The 24,094-nt window shown below is 34.1% G+C and overlaps 1 protein-coding gene across 1 annotated transcript in view; it reads left to right on the plus strand.

Moving 5' to 3' along the window:
* The first annotated feature begins 4,649 nt into the window (after positions 1–4,649).
* CLPTM1L (CLPTM1 like) overlaps positions 4,650–24,094 on the plus strand; it is a 32,967-nt gene continuing 13,522 nt past the window's right edge. The window contains exons 1-10 of the mRNA XM_074279166.1: positions 4,650–5,292; positions 6,442–6,542; positions 8,641–8,830; positions 10,799–10,944; positions 12,087–12,165; positions 17,361–17,478; positions 18,051–18,145; positions 18,984–19,068; positions 21,921–22,024; positions 23,068–23,133. Coding sequence (XP_074135267.1) covers positions 5,131–5,292; positions 6,442–6,542; positions 8,641–8,830; positions 10,799–10,944; positions 12,087–12,165; positions 17,361–17,478; positions 18,051–18,145; positions 18,984–19,068; positions 21,921–22,024; positions 23,068–23,133 — 1,146 coding nt within the window. The 5' untranslated portion in view covers positions 4,650–5,130. The remainder of the gene's footprint in view (positions 5,293–6,441; positions 6,543–8,640; positions 8,831–10,798; positions 10,945–12,086; positions 12,166–17,360; positions 17,479–18,050; positions 18,146–18,983; positions 19,069–21,920; positions 22,025–23,067; positions 23,134–24,094) is intronic.

Genomic DNA, 24,094 nt, shown 5'->3' on the forward strand with positions numbered 1-24,094 from the left:
TATTCCTCCCACTTAGTGTTTTATCTCCAGTATTTGCATCTTTGTACTGTCTACCTCTATTTCTAGAATAAGAATCTCTCCAAGACTCAATTCAAGCACCACTTTCTATCTGAAGCTTTTCTTGAAAACCCCTAAATGTTGTTGGTCTCCCTTCCCAGCACATTTGTATTCATTTGAACATGTTCTTTGTACATTTGTTTTATTTATGCTTATCTACATACATGTCTATATAAACACACATATATACATGTATATGAACATGTGCATACACATACCAGTGAGATGATACAGAAAGATTGTGAAGCAGTGAAGACCCAGTTGATGTTATATAACATAAATTTGTAGGGACCCAATCAGAACTGTTGCCATGATTTTTTCCACCTTTGTTCAGCAGCTCTCCTATTTTTTCAGTGTTCTTACACTTACTCCCTACTATACATTCTTTGATTAAGTAACACTGGCCTCCTGGCTAGTTCTTAAACAAGACATTCCTCTTTTAGCTCTGAGCATTTTTTCTAGCTATCCACTATACCTGGAATGCTCTCCCTCCTCATCTCTGCTACCTTTTAGTCCAAACCAAAATTCCAAATTTTACCGATAAACCTATTTAACCTCTCTTAATTCTAGTACTTTCCCTCTTTTAATTACTTCCTATTTGTCTTGTATGTAGCTTGTTTGCACATATTTGTTTGCTTCTTACCCCGCCCCCCCATTAGATTGTAAACTCTTTGAAGGCAGGGACTGTCCTTTGCCTCTTTTTTTGCATCCTCTTAGTGTTGGCATCTGCCATATAGTAGGCCTTTAATAAGCGTTTGCTGATTAATTGAATTCCAGTGCCAAACACAGTATTCTGTGGATAGCAGATACTAAATAAATGTGAAATTTGCCTATCTGTGTGATTATACAGGCAGAATATTTTTTCCTGCACCAAGGACTGAATTATATGCATGCTCATCGAATGTCAGAATTGGAAAAGGATCTTAAGAGATCCTTTTATCCAGCTTCCTTTCCAAGAGAGACAAAATGTGACTTGTCCAAAGAGCAGAACTGGGCTTTGAATCAAGTTTATGCAAAATGTAGCACTTTTCCCACTCTATCTTTGAACCTTCCACATGTAAATAGTCCATCCTGTAGATTACAGTTGGTTTGTGGTCTTTACCTAAATATTCAGAACTACTTTCTGAGCAGATTTTTTTTCAATCATGTGATAGGTAATCACCATCAGGGTGTTCTACTGTTATTCTCTGAAAAAGGCTTCACCCACTTAAGAGATATGGTGTGGCAAACATTTTAATTCTTCTTATGCTTGGATTTGATTTTACTTGGTTACAAAATGATGGAGACTACATAACCTATAAATCTTCTACATCTAATAACTTAAATGCTGTAGCCATAGATTTCTGTTGAAAGCTTTGCCTTCCCATTGCCATTTAATATTGATTCTCAAAATATCAGACTAAGATCAAATTTGTCTTTGATTCCAATCTAATAAACATTTAATTAGTAACTCTTATGGGCAAAGTACTGTGTTAGGCCTTTAAGTGATAAAAGAATCTTGAATCCTCATTAAGAATTGATTCACTTCATAGAATGAGGGTTCATGGCTCAGGGTCTGTGCATGTACCTATAAAAACAAATTGGTAACTATTTTAATAATAGTTTAAAAGTTTATAGTTAAGATAGTTAAAGAATAATTCTACTCTTTTTAATCCTATATAATCTAATGCATTTAAAATCTTTATAATCTATTCTTTCCACTGCCCTTCACACACACACACACACACACACACACACACACAAAAAAAAAATGAAAAAAGAAAACCTTCATTGCAAATACACATAGTCCAACAAAACAAGTTCCCACTTTGGCCATGTCTGAAAACATGTCTTTCTGTATTTCAAGTTCATCTTTTTGTCAAAAGGTGAGTAGGTATGTTTCATCTTCATTCTTTTAGATTCCTGGTTTAAGATTGCCTTTATCAGGATTTTAAAGACTTCCAAATTGTTTTTTTCCCTTAAATTGACGTGGTATAAATTGTTCTGATTCTGTTAATTTCATTCTTAGTTTATAGAGATCTCCTCAGTTTCCTCTGAAACTGTCCATTTTGTCTTTTAAGGCACAACAATTTTTCATTCATATTACAGATTCATATACATTCATATACTATAATTTGTTTAGCCATTCCCTATTAAGACAGCTCCTTAGTTTCCAGTTTTCAGCTACCATGAAAAGAACTATTATTTTTGTACACAATGATTCTTCTTCTTTTGATCTCTTTGGGAATATATTCCAAATATATATTGATTGTTTCAAATTATTTTCCAGAATGAATGGACCAATTTATAACTCCACTGAAAGTGTACTTAGTTGTTAAATCATTTCAATTGTATCCACCTTTTAGAGACCCCATTTGGGGGTTTCTTGGCAAAGAAAACTGGAGCGTTTTGCCATTTCCTTCTCCAGCTCATTTTACAGATGAGGAAACTGAAGCAAACAGGGTGAAGTTACTTACTCAAAGTCACACAGCACCTCAGGCCAAATGTGAACTCATGAAGATGGGTCTTTCTGATTCCAAGCCCAGAGCTTTATCCACTGTGCCACCTAGCTGTACCATCAGCGTGCTAGTGTGGCTGTTTTTCCAGCAATCTCTTTCAAAATGTCATTTTCCTTTCTTGTCATCTTTGCCAGTCTAATAGGTATGAAGGGGAACTCCAAAGTTGCTTTAATTTGCATTTCTTTGTTAGTGCTTTAGAACATTTTTTCATATAATTGCTGAAAACTTCAGTTAGAAAGTATCTGTTCAAATCCATCAACGATTTATCTATTGACAAATGACTGTTACTTTTATGAATTCAAATAATTTTCTTGTAATCTTAGATATAACAACCTCATCTAAGAAGCTTGATGCAAGCATTTCCCCAGTTTCTTATTTCTTTCTAATTTTAACTACTCCCTTCCCTCCACTTTCTCTCCCTTCCTTTCCTCCCTTTCTTCCTTCCTTTCTTTGTCTATTTTTTTTTTTTTTTTTACAACATAATATTAGAAATATTTTGTATGGCAACATGTATAATGGGGGCAGCTAGGTGGTGCAGTGGATTGAGCCCTTGCCAGGGAGTCAGGAGGATCTGGATTCTAATATGATCTTAGACATTTAGTAGCTGTGTGACCATGATGGGGGTGAACCCTGAAGCTGTCCTCCTTGACTTTTGGGGTGATCTCTGAAACTCTCCTCTGGCAGAGACGCACCCTCAGGGCAGTTAAGTGGTTTCATTAAGATTAGCCCAAGAGCACTCTCTTCTAAGCTCCAACTTAAGTGGTCTCATTCAGCTGGACCTGATATAAGTGGTAATATTCAACTGAAAATCTAGGCCTGGGAGCAGTGACAACATTGAAGGAATCTCATTCAATTGAAACCACAACAGACAAATTTTAAATTCATATCTTTGCAGAAGTCCGAGGTAGGATTATGCTTTGCCATGGGACCTCTCCTCTTGCCCAGCTGCCTGACAGGACTCCAGCTGCCTGACAGGACTCCTGCCCACTGTGGAGAGACGGGCTCAGTGATAAACTTTTTTATTTCTCTGCTAGCACCTCTTGCAACTGAGGAGTCAGTCTTCCTAGCAAAGCTGGGCCAACAATAAACTTCCCTTTTGCCAGTCAGATTTCTTCGGTGAATTCTTTCCCGTTGGTTCTGTCTCCCACCAAATGGTATTCCCACAACTTTTTTCGTGCCACTAACCGAATCAACCCTAGGCAAGCTGCTTAGCCGTGCTTACCTCAGTTTTATCTGAAAAATAAATTGGAAAAGGAAATAAATCATTCCAGTAATTTTTGTCAACAAAACCCTAAATGAGAATTAAGACACGATTGAAAACGACTAAACAACGTGTATAATTGCTATCTTACTGGCGCCTTCTCGAGAGAGAGGAGTAAAGAAAAGAATGTGGAATCAAAATTATAGTTTAAATTTTATTTAATGTGATTGGGAAATATGTAACAAAACACTATTTTTTAAAAAGTGTAAAAAAAGAAACCCTAGATTTGGTCTGGATGGATTTTTCAGAACGGATCAGACGTCTTTATTTTGCTGTGCCAAGGAAACTTAAGCGAGCAAAGACTGATTTAACTTTAACGTGGAGAGTTTAATAAGGCAGCCGTTTCTAAGGCGTACGGTACAGAGAAACTGAGGCACAGAGCTTATATAGGGTTGTAGCTAACTAGGATTCACACGCAGACAGAGGCTGCGTATGCACTGACCTAACATTCCGCAGCTGTTATCTTTTGGGGAACAGAGGCAGATGAGGGGGGCAAGGAGAGCTGGAAGGAGGGAGACAGCGAGGTGGGGGACAGAGTGCTGAGGGAGGAAGGACCACCCTGGCAAGGGCAGAGATAGGGAGGGGGGGAGGATCGGAGCCTCAGGTTCCGGGCTCTACACTTAATTTTCCTAGACCTAATTGCAAGAAGGGAGGGGAGGGAGGGACGGCCTATTATCTAGACCCAATAACTTATCCCTTGAGATATGGAGGAAAAGGGTGGGGAAGGAGACCTAGACGCTTAGAGGGAGAAGCCGTCCTCAGAGGCGCAAGGGTTCCAGGTGGAGAAGACTACACTTCCCAGAGCGTAGCGGGGCAGCGCCAAGGGGCGGAAGGAGGGGTGGGGCTACTTCCGGAAAGGCGGTTCCTCCCTCCCCGGAAGCGTTTTTTGAGTGTCCAGCTCGGCAAATCCCGCAGTGACAGGTTAGAGATGCCGCCGTTGGCCATAGACGAACTGGGAACATGAGAGGTGCCACGGATCCTCCTCGGGCTCAGCCCCCTTACGTGTCCCCGCGGCGGGGCCCGGAGCTCTCTCAGTGATTGGCTGCAGGCTGCGGCAGCGGCGGCGTCCTCGAAGGCAGCCCAGGCTCCCGGTAGCTCCCTCTCGGGCCCGGGGCGGGGGAGGCGCTGCCTCGGACCTGGGGGAGGGAACGACCCTCCTCTCCTCTCCTCTCCCTCACTCCCTCCCCCGCCGTGCGGGTGCGCGTGATCCGGGAGGGCGCGCGCCCCCGCCCCGCGCGCCCCCGTCCCGTGGCCCCTAGCTCGCCCCTTGGCCCACGTGCTGGGTGTATCTCCCCCTGAGGCAGCCCCGGCGCCATGTGGAGCAGCCGGAGTTCCTTCACCAGCCTCATCGTTGGGGTGTTCGTGGTGTATGTGGTGCACACCTGCTGGGTGATGTACGGGATCGTCTACACCCGGCCGTGCAGCGGGGACAGCAACTGCATCCAGCCGTACCTGGCGCGGAGGCCTAAGCTGCAGGTGAGTGCCCCTCCCCTGGCCCGCCCCGAATCCGGGCGCGCTCCACTCTCCCGGCCCTGCGAAACTAAGGTCGTCGCGCTGCCTGAGAGCTCCTTCGGACTCCCCAGGCTGAGCTACAAAGATGGGTGTGCATTAAATGGGTGTACGTGTGCATATGTAGCATGTGTAACATGCACAGTCACATGTAACCGATAGCACATGTGTTCCAGGCGTGTATGCACACATAAATGTGTATGCACAATCTGAGTATGTGCACATCTAGCAGATACGGTATATACTGTGCTATGCGTTTTTGCACATATAATTACGTATAAGGGGATAACGTGCCTCCGCACACACAACGTGTTTGGGTTTATTGTGTGAGAATGTATCCGGAGTTCTCAAACTACGGCCCCGTGAACCAGATGCTGCCCTCTGAGGACGTTTATGCGGCCTGCCAGCAAATGGGCTGAGGGGCGGAGACAGAGTGTGAGTTTTTGTTTTTACTATAGTCCGGCCCTCCCACAGTCTGAGGGACAGTGAACTGACCCCCTATTTAAAAAGTTTGAGGACCTCTGATTGCATATGTATGTATGAGTTATGAGTATATGTACACAAAATAACGGGTATAACACGCATGTGTTGTGTTGCATGTATGCACTATAACATTATGTTGTTTCTATACATGTATATAACATATGCGTGTCTGGTTATAAGGAACTAGACAATGTCAGTCTACTGACCTGTCTCATGGGTTCATGTTTGCTTTGCTCCGGGGAATAAGGCAAAGTGAGGACTCCAATTGGGAGATTTGACTGCTGCTCTGTGCTTCTGTGACTGAGAAGACAAATTGCTACTTTGAGAGTTTGTTCTTAGTTTCTTCAAATAAATAAGATCTACAGTAAGACAGAGATATTTGATTCCCTTCCTCCATTTTCAAGTGCTTTTTGTTATTAGCTTTTGTAAATATATTATCAGGCCATCCCCAGGTGTTGCATGTCTTCTTTCTTTAATTAACAAAGAGAAAACTTTTTGCCTATCTCTTCATCTGGTCATATTTTAAACGTATCAGTAGTTTTTTTAGAATGGAGAAACTTTGTTGGATATGTGTACATTTTCTAACAAGAGTCCTTTGTGCACTAATTTTCCTTTATCATCATTGCTTGCCAGCTGAGTGTATACACCACTACAAGGTCCAATCTTGGTGCTGAAAATAATATAGATCTGGTTTTGAATGTGGAAGATTTTGATGTTGAGTCTAAATTTGAAAGGTATGATATTAGTGTTGTAAATTTTAAAATGAACTTTTGTGTTTTTCTTGTTGAAATACATTGTTTAAAAGCTAAGATCACAAATGCGACATTCTATTCTGTCTTATCTAATTTTATCAGGTTTAAGAACCAAAATATTCCTATGTTCTGAAGTCATCATTAGAGCAACATGCCAGAGTACATTATATGTCATTAGAAATCATACTTTATAATCACCCACACCCCAATCCTAAAGTACAGCAATCTGTGTGGTGATCAGCAAATAAAACCTTTTCTAGAACTGAAAATAACTAACTTATTTGACAGAAATTAATGTGACTTTTTACACTGAGTATGTTTATGTTGTATAGGGGTAGTGTATTTCACGCAATATGAAGAACTTGTATTATCTTTGGTTTTGTTGACGTCTATATAAAAGTAAAGATTCTTGAGATAAGATTGAATATGTAGAATTTATGTATTGAATAATAGAAGATTGAATATGTAGGCTAAATAAGAGAAAAAGTCTAAATTATGTTAAGTTAAATTATTTTTTTTTAATTGGAGACAAATGAATTCTGCTCATCCTCATTTTAAAGGTAGAAAGGTAATTATTTTTAAGATTCTCATTTATTTCTTTTTTTCTCAGTTATTCAGTTTTAAATGGAAATCATCACTATCAATTAAGGCCAGAAAATCTTACATTTCTCCTATAATAAAATTCTAATTGATATTTTTTGGCTGAAATTTTGGTTTCCTTAATATAAAGAACCCCTCAATGTAGAAGCACCCCCTACCCATGCAAATCAGCAACTGACAATCTTAGAGATTTGAGAACACTGTGAGGTTATTGTTCAACCTATATTATACAGGAGATTTGCTTTTGTGTCAGGAACTCAAAATTTGACAATAGAACACTAGATTTTTATAATATACCTTAGTGGATGCATGTTTTTTTTTTTTTTGTTTGTTTGTTTCTGGTAGAATGATCCTATCAAGAAAGTCCTAGAGTAGTATTTGAGGAATGTATGAGACAAATACTTCTAATTCACTCTTTCTTTGAAGCTTGTAGTAAAATCCTACATGTGGAGATTTTTTTATATATAATAATAATGAGGTGTTTTTCATTGTATCTGTTACTACAATGGGAATTATTTGGAGATAAAAAATGTTTACTGTTTAAAATAATTAGACTGTTTGGATGCTTTAATACTATAAAAATTTAATGCATGTAGAAATTGAATAGTTCACTGCATTGGAATAAAAAATTTATGTGGTTCTAAAAATTTTTTGTAGAGCAGTAATTTCAGAAGTTGCTATGTAATTTAAGCCTGTAATAGTTAACATTGGCAAAGTTTGGTTCAAAGATAAAATTGACTTGCCATAGGCCTACATATTTTTTTTAGTTTCCACTAAAATACCATGTTTGGTGGATGAAGATGAAGCTCAGATATTAGCTGTATATTGTTTGCCACTTACATTAAAGAGAAAGTAAATCTAGAGAATGGTTTTAAAACTAGTTCTTATGTTTGTTGAAACTTTTATGGCTTTTTGAATTACTTAAATTACTTGATTTCAGACTTTGAAGACCTAGGTTCAAATCCCTGCTCATGCACATGTTCTTTGGTCACATACACATTACTTAACCTCTCCCATTATAGAAAGAACTATGAATTTGGAGGCAGGATCTGAATTTGAATCCAGACTGTACCATTTATTACCTCTGTGACCTTGGACAAACTGATTTGGACCTGAATTTTCTCATCTCTGTACTGAGATGGTTGGATTACATGGCCCTCCAAGGTCCCTGGCTGTTGTGTATTTGTGAATCCATGATTTGTGATTTTATAATTTCATTTATAAAATTGTGGTAACAATTTTTGCAGTAAGTACGCCAAAAAATTGCAGTTATGAAATGAACATTTAAGTAAAATATAAATATAAGTTGTTTTTGTTGTCAAAATGTTTATTACAAAAATAGATATGAAAATATACTACTTTCAGTGAAGTCATATGCAGTCTTTTTGGTTAATTCTAAGCTATAATTAGTTGATTTGAAACTACTGTTATTACTCACACTATGCAAGTGATTTTTATCTTTATTTTATTTTTGCTTTAGGACAGTCAATGTATCTGTGCCAAAGAAAACAAGAAATAATGGCACATTATATGCTTATATATTTCTTCACCATGCTGGGATCTTGCCTTGGCATGATGGTAAGCAGGTGCATGTAGTCAGTCCTCTCACTACATACATGGTTCCCAAACCAGAAGAAATCAATCTTCTCACAGGAGAATCTGCTACCCAGGTAAGCATAGTATTTACTAATCAAAATAGAGTTTTTGCTGTTCTTTGTTGTTTTAGAGATGTAACAAGTCTTTTAAAGTAACATAAAAATTTTAATTATAAAACCATATAATTTTGAAAGTAATGTAAATGTTTTGAATTTAATCTTTTGTAATGGAGTTGTAGTATAACCTAGCATATAAGTCATCCAACTTAGAGTTAGAAAGATCTGCATTTCAATTCTGTGTTGGTCATTTACTACTTGTATGATGTATGCAAGTTCCTTACCCTCTCTGAGTCTGTTTTCTTAGCTGTGAGATAATGATAGCACTTATTTCACTCAGTTATTGTTTTGCCACCTTTTTTTTCCCCCCCTTGCTACACAGTTGGGGTTAAGTGAATACAGCTAATAAATATTGTGTCTGAGGTTGGATTTGAACTCAAGTCTTCCTGACTTTAGGCCAGTACTCTTATCCCCTGCACGATCTAGATGCCCCAGATTTACCACTCAGTTGTTGTGGAGTTCAAATGAAGTAACCTATATAAAGCATTTTACATGCCTTAAACTGCTATACAACATAAGCTATTATTTAAGCTTCATGACATTTAATAGTAGGTAATATAAAAAAAAAAAAGGGCGGGGGTAATAACCTAAGTGATTTGCCCAAACTACCGTCCAGATTCGTAGCACGTCCACATTTCATGAAATTATTTTTGAAGAAATGTCTATAGTCAGTTTTTCATCTATTAGAAATCATTTTGAAGAGTTAGTTGCAAAATTTAAAGATCCCATATGCTGCTGTTTCTTTTTGACAATATATAAGAACATAAACGTGATACATTTATATTTTGACAAGTAACATAAATATTCATGTACTAATTTTCCATTCGTTCAGAAAATATTTATTAAATGCCCCCCAGACACTTGTATGGGGAAAGATTCTTAAGGAACATGGAAGCAGGCAAGTAACAGTGTAGAGTCCCACAGTACTGGAAGCCACTTTATGTCCTACCTCGTTACTTAATAGTTAACTGTAACTCTTGGCAAATCACTTAACCTTTCTGTCTCCACTTCTTCATCTGCAAAATGGGGATAATAATAGTATCTTTCTTATAGGGTTGTTGGTTGTGAAGATTAAATTAGATAATGTATGTAAAGCATTTTATAAATGTCAGTTAATAATACTAGGGATTAAAGTACAATTTCATCAGTAGCTACAATACAGATTAGATTATTTAAGAACATATAAGAAAGGAACAGTGCATTCTGAGCTCAGAGAAAAGACATTACTTCTGAATAGAAGGATAACTAAAAAGATTGCAGAGAGGCATTTTAAAACTCTTAGAAGAATAGGAGTATCAATTGGAGAATGGCTGTGCTGTGTGATTATTTTTGAATAATGTTGTTATGAAAAGCAGGATGCTCTCAAAAAACCCTCAAAAGTCCTCCATGAGTTCATGCTAAGTAAAATGTAATGCGTACAAATAGCAATGTTATAAGTTGATAAGCTGTGAATGACTGCTATTCTCAGCAATATAGTGATCCAAGAGTACTGTGAAGGACTTATGATGGAAAATGCTATCCATACCCAGAGAAAGAACTGATTGTATCTGAATACAGATTGAAGCATACTTTTTTTTTTTTTTGCTTTATTTTTCTTGAGGGTTTTGTTGATTGTCTCACATATGCCTTCTCAATGTTGGGGGTGGGAGGGGAGGAGGAGGATGGAAAAGGAGAAAGACTCTTTTTAATTAAATTTTTTTTAAAAAAAATGTTAAATGTTTTACATGTAACTGGGAAAAATATTAAATAAATGGGGGAAGTTTTTTTTTTTTTTTTTTTTTTTTTTTTTTTTTTTTTAAGAATAGGAGAAATTTCAAGAGACAAAGGTGGTATAGGGAACAATATGAGTAAAGTCAAGATGGCAGAAAAATCTTGATTGTACATTATTGATTGTGATTAATACATGATTCTTTCCTTATTTCCAAGCAAATTGAAGCAGAAAAGAAACCAACAAATGCCCTAGATGAGCCAGTTTCTCATTGGAGATCAAGGTTAACACTCAATGTAATGGTGGATGATTTTGTCTTTGATGGATCCTCTCTCCCAGCTGATGTTCATAGATACATGAAGATGTAAGTAGTGATTCAGTTAGTAAATGTATATTAACAGTGCAGTTAACTCTGGATTCTCCATGGTAATGGGGACACCAACATCGGGATAATTCAGTGTATGCTGAGTGATCAAAAAATTACTTAGAATTTATAGTTTCAAATAATTAAAGGAAATTTGCATTCTTTCAGCTTGTACAAACTGGAGGTAGAGGGAATATATAAGGCAAAAGGTTTTTTGGATGACAAGGTAGAATTCAGATTTGAATATAGATAATTTAAAATGTATTAACAATTTTTGAGTAGTTGAGCTTATTAAGCACATTTTTCATCAGACCTGTTTCCACTGTTTCCCTCTTGTCTTCTTTAGTTATTAGCATCATTAATGGGGATGTTGGTTAGTTTTGCTATGTGATAAAGAAGTTATTGTGGAGAAGAATGTTTACATTAATTTTTTACATCATGACTTTTATTCTTTTTTGCTTTCTCAAGTCATTACTATAGTGAGACTATTTCTATTTAAAACTCTATAAATTATTATCTCTTCTTGTATGAAGATTTTTCACACTTTAATCTTTTTAATAGATAAGTGTTTATAAAAGCAGACATTAGGTGAAATTGTCTTTTATATTTATCTATAACCATTGGCAGGAGTGGTCTGGGAAATACTTAGTGAAAGACATTGGAAAATTATATCAATATCTAGCCAATATATACAGCTGACAATTTAAATCCTGTATCACCAAATGAAAGATAACAGATAAAGATACATGCAGAAGGAGGCCCGGAAAAAAACATACTGTATTAAGATTTTGTACACTTTTGTCTTTTTAATAGATAAGTGATTATAAAAGCAGACATTAGGTGGAATTACCTTTTATATTTAGCTGTGACAAAATCAGGATGTTTAAGAAAATGTATTTGCCTTTAGAAGTTTTATGATAATGAATTAGAATTGATCCTTATTTATTTAGACATAAATTTCAAGTTAGACTACTAAGAATTTTCTAAGCTAATGCTTATCTTCTAAAGGCAAAAATAATCATAGGCTGGCATAATATAATTTACAAGTTTATTGTATACACTGAAATTGTCAGACTAAACTTTTTTCTTAGATGGATTAATATTTAAGAAGTAATATTAAAATCCTTATTTTAATATCACAGGATTCAATTAGGAAAAACAGTGCATTACTTGCCCATACTATTTATTGATCAACTTAGCAACCGAGTAAAAGATCTAATGGTAAGTGTCTATTCATTGTTTTAATGAATTATGCTACATTTTGCTATTTGAGATATTAATTAGTAACTCAAAGGTTTTCTTTCTAAGAAAAGGAACATTCTTATTTATGTGTTATTTTCAGAATGTATAGTATATTCTGTGTATAGAATCTATGTAGGTATATATAGGAATAGTATATCCCAGTATACCATTTAGAACACTAGAAGGAGCAACTCATCAACTGGTGCTTAGGGAACAAGACAACATAGGTAATGTTAACATAATCTTTTGTAGCTATAACAGAATTTAGATAATCCAGAGTGGTGTTATGGGATAGATATTCTTCCCTCATATGAGCTCAACAAACTAAAGTAGTAATGCACACACAGACATTAAATGAATAGAAACTATAACATAAACAATGTAATTTCCTTCTAGGATTTATAGTAATTAATAATAATATTTAATAATAACAATTTGTTTATATTATTTACCTCTGCAATAGTCCATAGAACATTAAAAGTAAAGGAATGATAAATAGCAGAGTGATAGCTTTTCCAATGATCACTTCTGTTTGAACCCATCCAAAAAAAAAAAAAAATTACAATAATTATGAAAAAACTCAAAAAACTCTGAAACACTGGCCAGTTGGGTTTTAGCAATACCACTGATTGGGTTAGCATCTTCACCAGTATAAAAATAAGAAATAGACTGGACAGAACAGGACTGTTGGAACCATTATAATGAATGCCTTGGCCAGAGGATAGCAGAGAGAATGGTGGTGTTGCTTCATGTTCTGATAGAAGAAAAATATATCGGAAACAAATTAGAAGTATTAATATTCTACAGGCTGAAAATACGTGGTATATGTAGTCCTGACTACTAAAACAAGTAAACCATAAATTCTTAGGAAATAAGGTTGAAAATACAAATTTTTTATTATGTGCCCATGCATCATAATGACAGATTATTATTAGTTATAGGCAGGAACTTTATACTGCTTTTTACCAATAATAGCCTCAGTCCAGTATACATAGCAATATATTGAAGATCAATGCAGAGTGATTGTAAGAAATAATTTCATCATTAAGCTCAAATTAGGTGAAGCAAGAGCAGAAATTAGAAGTTAATTAAACCTGAAGATCCCAAAGGCAACCAAAAATCTGTCTTTAATATAAATTTCAGAAGTGCTCATTAATAATGAAAGAATGGTTTAAAAAAATAAAGTAATAAACAAGTGTCAATATCTTGAATGTTTTTAGAGAGAAGAGCATTAGTGGAATTTCAAATGTCCTTTTAAAGTTTGGTAGCACAAATCAAACTAAAATAAGTAACTCAAAACAGAATAATTTTAAAAACTTGCATTCTAAATCCCAGTTTTTTAAACTGGTTTGCAACTCCATCTGGGGATCTCATCATTTAATGTGGGGGCCACAAAATTATGATTTATTATTAGTAAATTCTTGATTTGTGTACCTGTTTTATATACTAACATACCCAATGTCACATAAAAATTTATTGGGCAAAAAGAGGCCATGAATGGAAAAAGTTTAAAAAACTATGCTCTAAAACCGTCAAGAACAAAACACCTTTTTACAATATTTAACATAATATATGTACACTCTGTACACACCAATATTCATAAGTGTATGTTGCAGCTATTACCATGGTACAGAGGAAGAGTAGAGCAGCCCAAGAAAGCTTCTAAGGAAAAATGGAATACCACTGTGGCTGGAGTGATTTAAGAAAGATTTCCTATATCTAGCCAATATGCACTGTAAACAATTTAAATCCTGTATTACCCAAATAAAGATGACAAATAAAGATACGTGCAGAGTAGGATCTGGAGGGAGAAATATCACAAATTCTAAAAAAAACTAAACAAGCTCAAAAAACAAAAAATTTAGAGGAGAGGAACCCCTGAAAAAGGAATGTGAAAGATTTTCATTGGTCTTTGTAGTTGGAAAAAAGTCTAACAGAATAAAAATACAATTTGAATTAACTGTTAAACAGATTATCATCAAAATAAATTTTTTAAATGGTTAAGGGAAATGACTTTAAATTATAGCTTCACTATAAAACAAAATTAATGATTATGAATGAGATCTATACTTATTGATTGAACTACTTTATATAGTATCATATGAATTACAGTTCTCACTTTATATAAATTCACATTATACAAATTTTGATTTTATATAAAGAATTCTGTAAGAATTTTCCAAAAATATCTAGGTTAACTTTATAGTGTTGTGCTTTCTCTCTTGCACTCCTATTCCTCAGCTTAGTGCTTTACAATCTCCTACCTTCTCCCTTCCCCCTCCCAAGAATCCCTTCAAATGAAAACAGAAGAATGGACACACAAAGACTGTTATCTCCAGTTCTGGGAGATACTTTTGTTTTGCTCTACTTGTTCACCCCTTTGCTGCCTCGCATGTGTCTGTTGTCTTTCTGTCTGTGCTTGGGTGCACGTGTCTGTCTCCAAGTCTAGCATGTGGCCCATTTTCTTCTGTCTTTGTCCCAATTCCCATATGTCTGACTCATTATGTTCTTCCTTTTAGTTCTGACCAGGCCTTCACATAGGTAGTTCCTGCATCTATGTGTTCCTCCTACCCTTGTTTCTCTGTGTCTATTCCCTACAAATCCTCCTGAACTGGGTATGGACCCCTCCCTTCATGGACATGCAACTTCCTTCTGCTTCTCTCCTTTCCACATGTCCAAAAGCAAATTTGCATTACATAAGAATTGTGTTATATAGAGGTCTGCAGAACAGTTCACATATGTAAAATATGAACTGTCTGTACTAGCAAAGCACTTTTATAATCTCTGGTGCAAGCTTGAGCCCATTTTAACAGAAAACATCATATATTAATAAAAGTAGAGAACATATTACTAAAAGTGACCCTTCCAAATATAGACCAGCTACATGTTTAGGTATTTTTGAACAAAGCAAGCATATCAAGTCTTCTCAAAAAAAAGTCTGTACTTAAAAAAAAAAAAAAAAGACTGGGTTGGTGGAAAAGCAAAGAGTGTATCCAAAAATCCCAACACATTTTTAATTTGGAGGTTGAATAAGCCACCCAAAAATGCTGTCACATTTTACTTTGCATATATTTATCACAAAGCCTTTGACTAAGTTCTTCATTCTTAATAATATGATGTACAGTAAATATAGAAAATAGATCCAAGCATAGTGAGTATGCTGGAATATTTGATGTTCACATAAAAACCTTTTTTCTCTGAAGTATTTACTTAAAACATACCACCAACACAATAATGTGAAGAACAGTTGATATAAAACATATCTTCCAGGGAAACAGCTTACACTTGTTGTGGTTCTGCCTAGTCTTAACCCCATTAACAGTAGTCCTGACCAGAACTGGTGATTACTTTTTTTTTTTTAATTATAGCTTTTCATTTTAAAAATATATACATGGATAATTTTTGATATTCACCCCTACAAAACCCTGTGTTCTGATTTTTTTCCCTCCCCCAGTGGATAAGTGATCTAACATATGTTAAATATGTGCAGTTTCTCTATTCATATTTCCACAAATATCATGCTGCACAAAAAAACCAAATCAGATCCAAAAGGGAAAGAGAGAGAGAGAGAGAGAAATCAAACTGCAAGCAAACAACTACAAAAAGAGTGAAAATACTATATTGTGGTCCCTATTCGGTTTCCACAGTCCTCCCTCTCTCAGTGCAGATGGCTTTTTTAATCACAGGACCATTGGAACTGGTCTGAATCATCTCATTGTTGATGAGAGCCATGTTTGATGATGAAATTTAAGGAAAAAGGATACTTTTCATTCCAAAGTATTGTAGTAATTACTTGATGTACATGACTAACATTGTCAAGCTATGTGGTTCTGCTGAAAGTCACATTAAACACTTGTCCATTGATCTCAAAAGTTCATTTGTATCCAACAAGTAAAATTCTGAATGTAGAACAAAAAAGAACATAAACTTTTAAAGACTGGATTTGAATCTGTAGATTAACATGAACACTTGATGATGGTAATCATTATTGACTGGCCTTCTCCAGGATGTATAGAATAAGTATAAGGCAATCAACGAGAAGCCTCAGCCAGTATATGTTGTGAAACTGATTGGCATCTCAGAAGACAAAATTTAATGAGGAGTATATATTTAAATCAGTTAATGACTTTGCAATACCAGTCTTAGCATATAGGTTGGGCATAATAAATTAGGATAAGAGCATATTTAGGTGTCCAAACAAAGATCTGTAATCTTAAAAACAAACATGGATTCATCACCCCAAAAGAGCTATAGAAAGATTAATATTTCTTTTCAAAAAGAAGGTATAGCATTGATGGATATTCTGATAAAAATACATTTGGAATAGACAGAAAAGATTTATATATGCCACTTGATTTGATCAATATGTCTAAAACTGGTTTATGTCTGCACAGAGCCAGTGATAATACTAAGATCCAAGATACAAAACAAAAAAGAATGCCATGACTAACACCCATTTTAACTCAACCAACAATATGTAGATAAATGGCTAAAAGGTATAGGTTTGCTTGGAGAATCTCAGGAATTTTTTGATAGTGATTCTGGATCAAATGGTTGCCATCAGAAATTACAGAAGGATTAAGCTTAAGTAATCTAAAATAATGCATCTTATGCATGTAAATGGTCAAACCTGCAACAGATTGCTGCAGTTGCCAAAATTTGGTATCTTCTAGATACCTAGAAAAATGGGGTCCTTTAAGAAATAGCCTTCATATCCACATCCTATAAATGCAAACCCCAAAATATCCTTGAGGATTAAACAAATAAATGGTATAAAAATAGAACATTATTATAAATAGAATTATGGCCCATTTTTCATCAATACATTTAATTTCTAATTTAAAATAAAGCCACATCAAATACAAAATATGGAATGAAGAGCTTTCCAAATGAAAGTAGTTGTTCATTTATTGAATTATTGCATAGAATGGTACTTAGTAGTAATTTATAATCATCAGTTTCTATAGTTAATCAACTGTGCCTTGAAAACTGGGTAAAATTTGGATAATGTGAAAGAAAAGAACATTCCGATTGGGAGGGGTGTTCAAGAAAAGAAAGTTAGCAAGTGTAAGCAAGAAATAAAGATCTGCACTGTCATGCTGATACAATAATCTCTAGGCTTGGTTTGGTTTGGATTTTTTTTTTTAATTATTTATTTTGTGGGGAATATTCAGGTAATAAATCGTTCGACAACTGAACTACCTCTGACTGTGTCATATGACAAGATATCATTAGGAAAACTCCGTTTTTGGATTCACATGCAAGATGCTGTGTACTCCCTACAACAATTTGGTATGTTATGATAAATAAAATCATTATTTAATGTTTTTTAAATTTGCATGTGTTTTAAGAAATTCCATGGAACACAGTACTGCAATTAAAGGCTTAATTTTGCTAGTCTTTGGCAAACAATTCCTACTGTTTTACATTATTTTTCCAAAAATATTTGGCTAATAATTGAACATTGTCATTTGTTGACTGTACTGAACATATGAGTTTTTGTGTGTATTCGATACTTATGCTTGACTTTTTTAAGCAGAAGTGGATCACATATTTTTCTTCTCTCAGATACTTTTTTTAGAGATTATTTTACATTTCTGTTTTGAGCATTGCAACCAGTTATGTTTCCCCTATTGCTTTTTTGAAAGTGTATACTTTGTAATCTTATTACTTTCTTAAACCAGAAATATGAATTAAATGAAATGATTTTAATTTTTCTAATTGAACTTTGATTTTTGATAGATCGTTAAAATCTTTAAGGTCTCTTAACAGAGACTAAGCTAAACTAAAACTAAAACCTAGCTTGAGATAAATTTAGAGCTGCTTATTCAACTTTATAATGCAATGTTTGTTATTTTCTACAGGATTCTCAGAAAAAGATGCAGATGAAGTAAAAGGAATTTTTGTAGATACCAACTTGTATTTCTTAGCTTTGACTTTCTTTGTGGCAGCATTTCATGTAAGTGAATTTTTGGTATTTTGCTATTTGTTTTGCTGTCATTATACAGAGTGGGAAATTTTGCAGTAATAGAACTTAAATATAGATGTTAAACTAAGAATAGTTCCTTGTTAACATTTCCTGCTTTAGCTCTGTATGTCAATGTCAATAAAACTACAGTGCTTTAATAAGAGCAAAATTTTATTGTGATCTTTTGTATTACAATCCTTGACTTAGAATTGTTCATTTTGCAACCTCTTACACCTCTTCTATTATTATGACATTTATAGCAAGTAGAAGCACACCAAAGAACTTTAATGAGTTCTGCTCCCTTATGCTCTCTGCATGAGATAGATATGAAGTTAAAAAAAAAACACTAATTTTTCATAATCCTTTTCATTTCTGATGTCCTAATTTATTCCATTCTTCAAGGCCTAGCTGAAATTCCATTGCCAAAAATCTTCCATAATTAATGCAGCCTACATTGAACTCTTCTTGCTGTGAATACTCAAGTACTTTCTGTCCACTGTTATGTTTTGCATAATTCTTTTTTTTCTTTTTTGCTGAAGCAACTGAGGTTAAGTGGCTTGCCCAGGGTCACACAGCTGGGAAATGTTAAGAAGTGTCTGAGCTCAGATTTGAACTCAGGTCCTCCTGACATCAGGGGTAGTGCTCTATCCACTGTGCCACCTAGCCGCCCCTTAAAATGACTGTTGTTACTTCTCTGTATGCCTAAGCTAATTTAAAATTTTATTTTTCTTATTTAAATTTAGTAGGAATTTCAATTCATATGTGATTTAAAATGAGTTCAACTTGTATGTGTTTTTAAATTTAAGTATATGTCGTGCTTTTTTTTCAGCTTCTTTTTGATTTTCTGGCCTTTAAAAATGATATTAGCTTCTGGAAGAAAAAGAAGAATATGATTGGAATGTCTACTAAAGCAGGTAATTATTATATTAAAGGTAGATACGGTGTATTTTTTAAATATTCTCTTCCTATCATTATTTAGGACAATGATAAATTGTCTGTCAACTTTGAATGATAGAACAGAATGACATCATTTCTGGTATGCTCAGTGTCATTAAGCAGAATGTTAATTATGAAGCATCTTAAGAAAAACCTTAGATGACAACTCAATATAATTTCTTCTTAGTGTCTTGTTCACTAGTAATATGTCATTTCCATCTATCACATCACTGCCCAACCAAAACAGTAGTTTCTTCCACCATAAGAGCTATATAAATTCCTCTTTAAGAGAATTTCTGGCATATCTATTATAACAAAAGTGATTGTGATAAGAACTTTTAATATTTAAAATTCCATTTTTATATCCTAAAGATAGAGAGTGTTATGTTAAATACATATTGGATCACTTGCTAACTAGGGAAGGGGTGGGAAAAGGGAGGATAAAAAATTAGAACACAGGGTTTTGTAGGGATGAATATCGAAAATTATCCATGTATATATTTTGAAAATAAAAGGATTTGATTAGAAAAAGATAGTGTTTACAGTTAATATAGATTATAGATGAAAAAATTAGGGCAGATATCCCCAAATAATTGATTACCTCTAAACTTTACTATGTAAACTATATATTTTTAAACACAGTAAACATAGGACCAAGAGAATCCTAGGTACTAGATATAGCCATTTAGAATTGGGGAGTCCTAGGTTGTGAGAATTAAAGGTAAAAAATCCATCCTATGGGAAGATGATCTTGAATCTTTGTCCCAAAGCTTCTCTAAATTGCATGAAGATTGGACTAGACATCCTAGGGCTGAGAAATAATGCAGCTGATATGTACTAATGGGTTGGCAAATGAGATTCTAAGGGTATTCAAAGCCTAGAAAACCTGGAATTAGTGTTAAATGAATGGAGAGAGGAAGGAAGAAGTAGTTTCTAACCTACAGACAGAGACAGGACCCACAGAAAGTTTATTAACACGATCTATATAGAAGTGTCAGAGGTCTTCAGGTCAGCTTTGTCCTCCACTGTCTCAGGAGGGAGAAAAATAGTACCAAATGGTGTCAGATCTAGCCTCTAGCCTTTCCAGTTTATTTTGTTCATGTCTGGTACTTAGTTGATGCAAAGCAGAACAGAGAATGCAGTGCTATCCTTTAAACAAAGCTAAGGGACACAGAAACTGAGAAATTGGATATGCATTACAGGTAGTAGTATATTCTACAGCAGATATTCTGCAATGGCAGGAAGCCATTGTCTTTAAATTTGTGGACTTGCTTGGTGCTCTGTCCTTTTACTAATTTACTTTTTTACTTGGGATTCCCCAAGGAAAATAACTTAAACTAGTAGTGGTCCATGTGAAATAGAAAAGCATACTCTTCTACTAGATTGTTAACATTTTAAATCTTAGGTCTCTAGTAGTATAGTAGACACTTAATAAATGTTGCATTAATAATTATGTACAGTTAAATGATCCAATCTATTTTTTGAAGTCACTGGAAAAAATATTTTTATGAGATTTTTTTCCCCTTTGAAACACTTAACAGATACTCTAACAAAGCTTAGAAGTCTTAAATTCTAAAATATTGGCCAGTATTTCTGGATTGACTGCAGCTATCTACGATATGCTGTAGCAGAGAGAATGCTAGACTTTTAGTGAGAAAAACTTGGATTCTAATCTCACCTCAGAAAAACTGATACTGGCAAGATTCTGCTTCTCTGGGACCCATTTTCCTCTTCTATAAAATAGGATTCAGTGTAACCATTACTATTCCTTCAACTGTAAACCCAAGATTCTGTGATTTAATAGGAGCCCTATAGATTTTTTATTATTATACTCAAAACTTATTTTAATTATACTCAAAATAATTACCTGTTTAAAAAAATTGGAAAATTTTGTCCTAATTACATGTCTTCTAAATATAGAAATAATTTTGATTTGTCATTAAAAATAATTGAGTTTATGCCTTAACTTTTAAATCTTATTTCTGAAATTCATGATAAAGTTTTAATTAAGTGGTATTTGGGGGAAGGATATAAATTTAGGATCATAGAATCTTTAGTACAAAATATTCATGTGTTTTAAATCCAGAAGTCAGATTCATCACTATGTGAAACTCTTTCCCTTCATGAAGAGCAGCATTTAATCTTTAATGGATAATCTTAAATAACTAACTGGGATATTGGCAGATTAATCAAATTGCCTACCTGTGGTCATATAAATTGTGTGTGTGTGTGTGTGTGTGTGTGTGTGTGTGTGTATGTGTATGTGTATGTGTATGTCTGTCTGTCTGTCTGTCAGAGGATGGAATTAAACTCAGGTTTTCCTGATCATTGCCTTTAACTTTTTGCAAGAGTGTGAAGAGTGCTGTGGACTCTGAGTTAGAAAAGACAAGTTCAAATCCTAACAACTGACACATCCCCGAATAAGAAGTAAAATAATCATTTTTTTTTCAAATTATAAAGAAAAAGTTCTTCTATGAAAATACTACATATGCTTATGACATTTTTACCATGATCCATTTTTTCTTTTCAGAGATATGGTAAACTTTATTTCAGAACATTTTGCTTTATACAAATTCTAAATTTCTATTCAACTTTTCTTAAAGTGAATGAGAAAATAAGTTGCTCGTGACTTGTCTTTTAGTTTTTGCCTTCCTAAAATCAGTGTATAAACAGCAATATTTGGTCTTCTGTAAAAATCAGTTGTGGTTTGACTTCAGAGATAGTATAAGCAATCCAAAGGCTCTGGAAATAGAAATGCAGAATTTGAGACTCAGAAATACTTTAATCTTCATTATTCTTACAAAAAACTAATGTGTGGTTGTTTCTACAGTGCTCTGGCGATGCTTCAGTACTGTGGTGATATTTCTTTTCCTTTTGGATGAGCAGACAAGTTTATTGGTGCTGATTCCAGCAGGCATTGGAGCAGTAATAGAAGTGAGTTTCTCTTAGCAGCTACTAGAGGACAGTGTTTTATGTAATTTTAATTATAAAATTAAATTTTACTAACTTAATTTTTACTGTGTGCATTAGGTCAATTTTTTGTAAATTCTAATTTATAAAAATCTTTAACACTTATTTTTTAACCACAAATGATGCTATCAGCTAAAAAGTAACCTTAGAAATGAAATATGTCCTAACAATTTTCACAGTGCCTTGAAGAAGGAAGAAAATAGACTTGAAATTTTTACTCTTGAATTAATCAACAAAGGAAATATCTATATGTCTGAAGGACCTCTGTTGATTTTTTTCTATAGTCTCTGGGCATATAAGTATAATTGTCCATCAATAGATACTCATTAATTGACTATTATTAAGCAATTAGACATTGTACAAAAGAAGTATAATATTAACCTGAATATAGAGCCCCTTACAAAATGAAATCTCTGAGAGGAGAAAAATATAGGTAATTTTGCATAATTAAAGATCTCATCAAGGATTTATATATATATGTATATATATATGTATATGTATATGTATATATATATGTATATATATATGTATATGTGTGTGTGTGTATATATATATATATATGTATATATATATATATATATAATGGATTGGAAACATACCATTGCAAATATTTAAATTCAAAATATAAGACATTTTTCTTAACATTTAGGAATTTATGTTCTTAATGGAGACTTAGGACTATTATGTACAAAACAATTAGAAATCATGTTTAACAGTATAAAATCAGATATTTAGTACCAACTCTTAAGTTTAACTGTTCATAAACAGGAGACAAACAGAACCCAAGTTGTCATGCCTGACTTCTAGTATAGAGAGCCCTTTGAAATACAGTTGGAAAAAATGTTTGAATTAGGAGTAAGAAAGGGAAAGTAGTGCAAGAGAGATTTCAGTAATGTCAAATGCCACAAAGTCTGTGTATTGATATCTTTGTTTAAATGTTGCTTAGGCTTGATATTATTTTTGTTCTTGGTATATAAAAAAATTAAATGTTGCCATTTCCCCCTCAGTTATGGAAAGTTAAAAAGGCATTGAAAATGACCATTCAATGGAAAGGCCTAAGACCCACATTCCAGGTAAAGTTGAAGATTTTGATGAAATAAATTCAGCAGAATATTTTATGTGACATCTATATAAAATTGTATATACACAGACATAAACTTATAGTTTTACTGGTCTAGAGTAAGTAACAATTTATTCATTTCATACTGGATAAAGAATATGGATTTAATTTACTTTTCTGTGACCTTTGATTAAGGAGGAACAATAGATTTTGTTTTGTTTATTTCTTAAGTTGGTCAGTTTATCATAAAAAAAAAATATAACTCATCTTGGGATATTGGGCACCATATTACTGTAGGCGAGATATTTAGAAAAGTATTAGTAGCTGTAAGGAAAATTAAAACTCTTTACAAATAACTTAAATCTAAAACATAAATGGGTTCTATCAGAATGGTCCGAACATGTCACTAATTGTTGAGAGAAGAGAGCAATAATATCTATAATGGATAGAGGAAACTTCATGGAGAGAAGTATGGCTCATTTAAGTATAGCTATTAGTGTAAATGTTGAATTTTGCAAAGTCATTTCATGTTTTTTAATTCATTCTATTTCATTATAATTGTATGAAATATAATTCCATCATAGTACAATTTTATTCTGTTAAACTATAATTTAATTCCATAAGGTCCAGGGCCACATTTCATTTATCTTTGTACCTCTCTCACCCCCAAGGATGGTACTCATTTAATATTTATTCCATGTTTTACTAACTACTAGACAGAGAGCAAAGAAGAGAGAGTTTGTGTACAAAAATATAGAAGTAAAAATGCAAGCAGCAATTATAGACCATCTTGTTCATAATAGAGGATTCCCATAGGGGAATTTGTGGAGAATAAGATGAGGTTAGATTGAGATCAGATTAGGCAAACACCAGGTGAAAAAATTTAAATTTCATCCAAGTAGGCAGTAGGAGTCTACTGAAGAACTTTTTTTTCTTTTTTAGCAAGAGAATAATATAATCAAACTGTTATTTTA

Source organism: Sminthopsis crassicaudata, chromosome 1 (genome assembly GCF_048593235.1).
Source record: "Sminthopsis crassicaudata isolate SCR6 chromosome 1, ASM4859323v1, whole genome shotgun sequence".
In the NCBI taxonomy this organism is placed as follows: domain Eukaryota; kingdom Metazoa; phylum Chordata; class Mammalia; order Dasyuromorphia; family Dasyuridae; genus Sminthopsis; species Sminthopsis crassicaudata.